Here is a 7,668-nt window from a genome sequence, read left to right as displayed (position 1 = left end):
GGTTAAAAGTTCTTAATATAATAAAACTAAAATAAATATAGATTAATATATAATTCGGAAGATGAGAACTTAAAATGACTATCAAAATAAATCTTTGGAAACTAATACAATCTCATAATTTTGTGAAAATGATAAATATATTATATAGATTAACTGAACTGTAAAAAAGATGAAGGAAAAGAAACGGTAACACGAACCATCGATAAATTAAAATAATTAAATCAAGGAAACTAACGTAACATCAAATAATTAAATAAAAAAACTCATAGAAAGAGGAAAATAGATAATCACTAAAATAAAATGAGACGCTAAAAATTCAATGGATTAAATAAATTAATGTAATAAAAGTAAAATAAATATAGACTATATAAATTGGATAAGGGAGCTCAAAATAACCATCAAAATAAATCCTTAGAGACCAAGATATAATCTTCAAATTTTGTGAAAAGTAACAAGAATTATTAAATCAAAGAAACCAACGTAACATCAAATAATTAAGTAAAAAGAGTACTCATAGAAGGGAGAAAATATATAATCACTAAAATAAAATGAAACAGTAAAAGATCCAGATAATCATTAAAATAAAATGAAACAGTAAAAAGATCCAATGCATTAAACAAATTAATGTAATAAAAGTAAAATAAATATAGACTATATAGTTTGGATTGAAGATCTCAAAATAATCATCAAAATAAATCCTTAGAGACCAAGATATAATCTTCAAATCTCGTGACAAGACTTAATCAAACTTTGGGAAAAAAAAACAAGAATAAGCCATGTAGAACCGCAAGACGGAAAAATTAAGAATGAATTCAATGTTTTCAATGAATATTAATGCTCATATATTAATAATCAGTAATTAAAAAAAGTAAATATAGACTATATAGTTTGGATAGAGGAATTCAAAATAACCATCAAAATAAATCCTTAGAGACCAAGATATAATCTTCAAATTTTGTGAAAAGTGACAAGAATTATCGAACTTTGGAAAAAAAACAAGAAGTCATGTAGAACCACAAGGCGGAAAAAGTAGGAATGAATTCAATGTTTTCAATGAATATTAATGCAAGAATAAGCCATGTAGAACCGAAAAACGGAAAAATTAAGAATGAATTCAATGTTTTCAATGAATATTAATGCTCATATATTAATAATCTGTAATTAAAAATAAAATAAATATAGACTATATAGTTTGGATAGAGGAATTCAAAATAACTATCAAAATAAATCCTTAGAGACCAAGATATAATCTTCAAATTTTGTGAAAAGTGACAAGAATTAATCGAACTTTGGGAAAAAAACAAGAAGTCATGTAGAACCGCAAGGCGGAAAAAATAAGAATGAATTCAATGTTTTCAATTAATATTAATGCTCTTATATTAATAATAAGTAATTATTTATAGTTATTTAAGATAACCAAAGAAATTACAAGTTAACCCATATAAGAATACAACTTGTTAAGCTAGATAAAGAAGGGCATACAGGGAAATTGTGAATAATAAGTAATTAATTATAGTTATTTAAGATAAGCAAAGAAATTACAAGTTAACCTATATAAGAATACAACTTGTTAAGCTAGATAAAGAATGGCATATAGGGAAATTGTGAATAATAAGTAATTAGTTATAGTTATTTAAGATAAGCAAAGAAATTACAAGTTAACCCATATAAGAATACAACTTGTTAAGCTAGATAANAAATAAATATTTGGAAAATAAGATTACTGGATAAAAACAAGGTAGAAAACCGAAAAAACGTCCTGATAGGGAAGTAAACTACGAGCATGTCAGATCCCAGATGAAGATTTTAAATAACATAATAGATGTTTAAGACGATCATATACTTGCTGAGTATATAAAAATGATTATATGTATATTATAACAAACTACGACAAAGAGTCGTAGAGTTATCAAAATCAACCAAGAAGTATATTAAAAAGTATGTTATGTGGATTAGATAACTTCTCTGGTTCATATACTGTCTATGGTCATGATTTTTGATTTTGTGGTTTGATTTGTTGCAATTAATAAATGCTATTAGCCATATTTTAATTCATTTAAATATTATCAAAATTTCGTACTTATATTTCCAGCAATTTAGTTGCTCGTTGCACGTGCACTTTTCTATCATATAAATATATATACGTTGGTACACACTTCGATTTATTATTTTTCAGAGAGGGAAAGATAGAAGAAGACATGGGGTGTTTTCCTTGCTCTGGAAAATCGAAAAAGAAGAAAGCCGAGAGAGAGAGCAGGGATAACCTCAACAATGATCAGCAGCGTGGAAGAGATGATCGTGCACAGGTGTCACAAGGTGTGTGTGCTCGAATCAATGTCCTGCTTTTCCATTTCTTTACTTGAGTTCTTTTTTTTTCGAAATTGTTTTTGAATATCTACATGGGTTTTTGCAAGATTTCATTTTTGTTTTAATCACCCTTTTGGGTTTTATAAGTAGACTGAAGGAATGATTTTCTTTCATTTCTTCATTTCTTTGATCGTTGTGCGGTTATTTGTGCCGCTCTGTTGTGGCAGTTCGTTTTTTTTATCTGCATGGGAGTGTTTCTCCTCTTTCTTTGTGATGGATTTGCGATCCTACTTGCGGTAAAGAAAATATTTTATTTGCATGGTTTTTATGAATCTTTATCTTAGTTTTCGGGCCGAAGGATAGCTGTTATTTTTAAATTTTTCTGTAGCATGACATTATATATATATGCATGTGTGACGTGTGCGTGTTATTCTAGCGTCTTAATTTATTGAAACTAGGGTTCTTGGCATTTTGTTGTTCGCTCACTGAAGGGTTTTAGAACGAGCCAGAATTTTTTTATGACAGGTAGAATAATACCAACTGAAAAACTGAAAGAGGGCGATATTTAATTTTTCGAAAAAATGGAACATGGATTTGGAAAAATTCACTTGATCAGGGGTCCGTGGACAGTTCATGCTTCTTGCATCATCAATCGAAGATATCGTTTTATGTTTTGTGTGAAAGAAAATGGTGATGCCTTTTTGACGTGCTAGCAAACATATTTTGAGAAACTCCTGTTTAATATATGTTCTTTGTTTGTTTCCAAATTTGTCGTTATGTAATTTTTTTTATTTTGTTGTTTAGATACAGTGGGAGTTAATCCACCTGGAGTTGTGAACGAGGAGTCCAGAGTTATAAATCAATCTGCCACTGGAAACACGACAAGTGAGGCTGGACCTAGTAATGTAGAGGCCAATGCTGTCCGAGCACGGAACTTTGCCTATGTTGACTTAGTTGCTGCAACACAGGATTTCAGGGATGAGTTTTTTCTTGGTGAGGGGGGCTTCGGAAAAGTTTATAAAGGTCTTTTACAGGATACTGGTGAGGTTGGTTGTCGAATTTTTTTATCGTTTAGATTCGCTTCATCTGATGGTAGATTGTTAGGAAGGTGTGTTTAAATGCCAGTTTATGGGGGGTGTCCTGAATTTGTTTTCCTGCTTTTTGGCAGGTTGTGGCTGTCAAGCAACTTGATCGTGATGGATGCCAAGGGAATCGGGAATTTGTGGTAGAAGTTATGACATTAGGCCAGACTGACCACCCGAATCTTGTCAAATTAATCGGCTTTTGTGCAGAGGGAGATCAGAAGCTGTTAGTCTACGAGTACATGCCTCTGGGTTCTTTGGAGGAGCATTTACATGGTATATCTCTAGCAATATTGCTTCAAAATACTACTTTTAAGTATATAATAGTGTTCAATAGGCTCTTCTAATTTATTCATATAGATCCTCAACCCACTAGAAGACAATTGGATTGGAACTCCAGGATGAAGATAGCAGCTGGTGCAGCAAAAGGGTTGGAGTATTTGCATAACAAGATGAATCCACCAATTATATACCGTGATTTGAAGAGTGCCAACATTTTACTTGGGGTCGATTATCATCCAAAACTCTCTGATTTCGGTTTGGCAAAAGTTGGTCCTTCTGGTGATAAGACCCATGTTACCACCAGGGTGATGGGCACATATGGATATTGTGCGCCTGAGTACGCAATGACTGGAAAGCTTACTTTCAAATCCGATATTTACAGCTTTGGTGTCGTTCTTCTGGAGATCATCACAGGCAGGAGGGCTATTGACAATCACAGAAACCGTGGGGAGCAAAATCTTGTCTCATGGGTGAGTGTCTTTGATTTACACTCTTTCCCGTGTTGACTTGCTGTTCCTTAAACTCTAGAGCAGATATTTTGTGCTCATGCCATAAAAAATATGTCCTCAAAATTAACTAGTATGTTATGATATACACTGATGCCAGGGACGGATAGGCGATAGTTCTAAAAAAAGTTCAAAATTTCTAGTCTCGGATCTATTGAGTCGACCCCAGTCATCCCATGTTGCCTCCTTTCGCCCAAAGTGTGATGTGCCCATTCTCTGTTCATTGCTAGATCCTGAACTTTTTCTCGAACTTGCCAATTTCCTATCCAACAAGATGACAACCCTGAATTTGCATAATTTGATGTTGAGTGAGAATTCCTCTGGAAGTTGGATTTGTTCATTTTATAGCCATATCTTAGCATCCTTGTCATACTTTTTTAACTAGAAATAATATTTTGCCTTGAAAATTACACTGATGGAATTTTGGTTCTTTGCTATTCTGGTATGCCAATGTTTCCCAGAAAAAAAAACTTGCTACTTTTGTAATTATGGTAAATGGAAACCACATTTTTGGGGTCTCGAGTGTTTCTTTTACCCTGAAGTTTTTTACGTCTTTTGTCACCATGAATTCTTTATCTAAATACAAACCTATAGACTACGTATATTTTCTTTGCAATGAACTATTCTAGCAAGCTTATGCACATAATACTTATTTTTTTCAGGCCAAACCGTTGTTCAGAGACCGTAAAAAGTTTTATCTAATTGTGGATCCGGCACTGGAAGGTCGATATCCTGTTCGAGGCTTGTACCAGGCTATTGGAATAGCTGCAATGTGCGTTCAAGAACAGCCTAGCCTACGTCCTGTTGTTGCTGAAATTGACGAAGCATTGAGTTTCCTTGCTTCTCAAACATATGATCCCAGTATCCATCCGATCCAATCTTTGGGGACGAGCTCTTCTTCACATAGACCTAGACGAGGCACCATCTAATGGTTCGTTCGAATAAGCCCTGAATGCAACTTTTCCTGTTATCAGTTTTTCACTACCTATGATTACAGGTGCTGCTGCTTCACGGTTCCATGTAAATGATAGTTTTTGAGGTTAATATAGGGAACATGTCTTTCATTCGAAACTAAAGTACAAAAAAGTAGACAGATATATTTTGCTATAGAAGAGTTTTAGCCATTGATACTTTTAAAGCAGCTGCAAAATGCTTGAAACTGGCTACTGCGTTACAGGGCTACTTTTAGCTCAGTTTAATGAGAATTCAGCCATTGTTAACATCTTTAAGCATAAAAAAAAATTCATTGTAATCGATCTTTCACACCAAATGGTGGCTAAATAGACTAATAGGAGGCTATTGTGTTCTCTGGACATAAATATTGACTTCGAGTCAAAAGCGATGCATACGCGAAGATCAATTAAAAAATTGTAATATATAGGATCAAAAGAATCATGCTACACAAATCCACGTACAGTAATAGCATATCAGTTGAAGGCTTCTACTTTCAAGAATTGAAGGTTGTATCAGTAACTCTTCATGGTCATGCAGTATTTGAGGAGACAAGAAAAGACGAAATGCAGTAAAAAGGGACAATACTGAGTTGAAAATTAATTTTCTCGTCCGTAACAACAATGCATTTGTGAAGTCAGTCCAATTTGTAACCAAGTGACCCGGCAACGAGAAATATATATATAGGTAAAACAGAGACATGTTCTCCCTTTCCTTTCCTTTTTTTATTATTTAGTTTGATTTATTTTGATACTTTTTTCGATATCTACCATAAAAATAGCAAAACTTTCGTCATATATTATATTTACTTTTTTACAATTTTGATAAATATATTATAATATATTTCAATTGCAAAAAGAATGTATAAGATTGAAATTTGAGAACTTACACGGCCAAAATGCATTTTTTTTAAAAAAAATAACCACCACCAAACAGAACTTCTCCCGCCTCACAGAATTCATAAATTCTCAGTAGGACTACATAACAGTACTGCTACATCTTCTCCATATCCTCTCGATCTTTCTCTGTATAGAACACACTTAATTCTCGCCATAATGGCAAGGCAAACTAATACATCACGATCGGTCCATGCCATCGACTTGCCCCAAGAATTGCAGCTCAATTCCCCCGTGACTGGAAGAATTGAGGGAAACCAATCTCTTCCAGTGTATGGCAGAGGTTCCAACTATTTCAAGAAAGACATTTTCAGGTCCAGGCTACGCGATAATCTGGTTCATCTCATCCCTGTTGTGCTGCTGCTTTGCCTCGTCATTCTCTGGTGGATCTCTTATCCTGGTACGCATAAACTTTTATCATCATTAATTCAAGAAGCTATGATCAGTTAAATCTTTCTTGCAGTTCGATTCAGTACTGAGGACATACCCTTAATTCCGTTATAGTATTCAAGATTGTTGATTGAGGCCATATACCTTTGCTCTATATATGCATGCATGATTTCTTCATTTTCGTTTTACCTTACTGTTATAGAACGATTTGATCGTGGAAAACCCTAAATGTTGATCAATGTAATATCACGATTTCATGGTGGATATGAATTCGATTGCAGGCTTGGTGTCCATAAGCTTATTACATTTTTATTTGATCTTCTTCTTTTTTTTTCTGAAGTGGCTCATTAGATACATTGCCTGTTTATTTTGATCAATGTAATATCACGCTTTCACGGTGGATATGAATTCGATTGCTGGCTTGGTGTCCATAAGTTTATTGCATTTTTATTTGATCTTCTTCTTTTTTTCTGAAGTGGCTCATTAGATACATTGCTTGTTTATTTAATGTAAAAAAACAGTGAATTTAGAGAGGAGAAATGAAAGAATCATAGAGGATGAAAAAGAAGATACTCTGGAGCTAGTGAATATTACCAATGCCCATCCTAGTTCTCTCCGATCCCATAAACATCTACGCCGTATCCATTGGTTCCATACGTTCAAATTCTGAATAAGAGTAGCAAGAGCAAAACGAGCGGTGGGTACTGAATAAGATACAGCTTGGTGACATTTTTACATGATGATCAATTTGAATAGGTATAGATGCAAATAAAGAACCAATACATGTTAGACTGTTTTCCGTCGAAGATTTTATTTTGCCGCATTCGAAATGGTTCGATGGGTGCATTTTTCTTTTTCTTTTCTTATAATTTTTTTTGAGCAAGATCAAAGATGTCAAGAAACCAAAAAAACTGGACAACGATGTATATGAAGTACTAATCCAGTCTGAAAATTTGCTGTCATCTGTGCTAGCTGATTCTTATGGATGAGTAATAGGCCCAAAAGCAAAGCTAGGAAAAACATAAACGACAGTGCATCAAGAACTTAATCTGTACATCTATGGTCTTACGGAATTCGTCCCTCGGATATAAATGCTATTTTCTTCTACAAAAATGGATTTTTTTTGTGACCTTTGTGAGAATTTTTCTTATGCACTTGTTTTCATAATGTAGCCCAAAACGTATCTCAGTTGTCGATTATATTGTGAGATCTAGCTTATAAAAAAGGACTCGTATACGTGAACTTTATATGTAT

The 7,668-nt window shown here is 33.6% G+C and overlaps 1 protein-coding gene across 1 annotated transcript; it reads left to right on the top strand.

The window, feature by feature from the left end:
* Nucleotides 1–3,208: 3,208 nt before the first annotated feature.
* LOC140957575 (probable serine/threonine-protein kinase PBL5) lies at nt 3,209–5,221 on the top strand. Its single transcript, XM_073414892.1, has 4 exons — nt 3,209–3,353; nt 3,476–3,665; nt 3,750–4,141; nt 4,840–5,221. The coding sequence occupies exons 2-4, from the start codon at nt 3,542–3,544 to the stop codon at nt 5,104–5,106; spliced, it is 783 nt and encodes a 260-aa protein (XP_073270993.1). The 5' UTR covers nt 3,209–3,353; nt 3,476–3,541; the 3' UTR covers nt 5,107–5,221.
* The last annotated feature ends 2,447 nt before the right edge of the window (nt 5,222–7,668 follow it).

This window comes from Primulina huaijiensis, chromosome 14 (genome assembly GCF_012295235.1).
Source record: "Primulina huaijiensis isolate GDHJ02 chromosome 14, ASM1229523v2, whole genome shotgun sequence".
NCBI classification, from domain to species: domain Eukaryota; kingdom Viridiplantae; phylum Streptophyta; class Magnoliopsida; order Lamiales; family Gesneriaceae; genus Primulina; species Primulina huaijiensis.
This window is presented reverse-complemented; position numbering and strand designations above follow the sequence as displayed.

Excerpts from the sequence above, each read along its gene's own strand:
- LOC140957575 (XM_073414892.1), top strand. The coding sequence starts at position 3,542 with ATGACATTAGGCCAGACTGACCACCCGAATCTTGTCAAATTAATCGGC. Across the intron at positions 3,666-3,749 it reads TTTGGAGGAGCATTTACATG|ATCCTCAACCCACTAGAAGA; the intron begins GTATATCTCTAG and ends TTATTCATATAG. Across the intron at positions 4,142-4,839 it reads AGCAAAATCTTGTCTCATGG|GCCAAACCGTTGTTCAGAGA; the intron begins GTGAGTGTCTTT and ends TATTTTTTTCAG.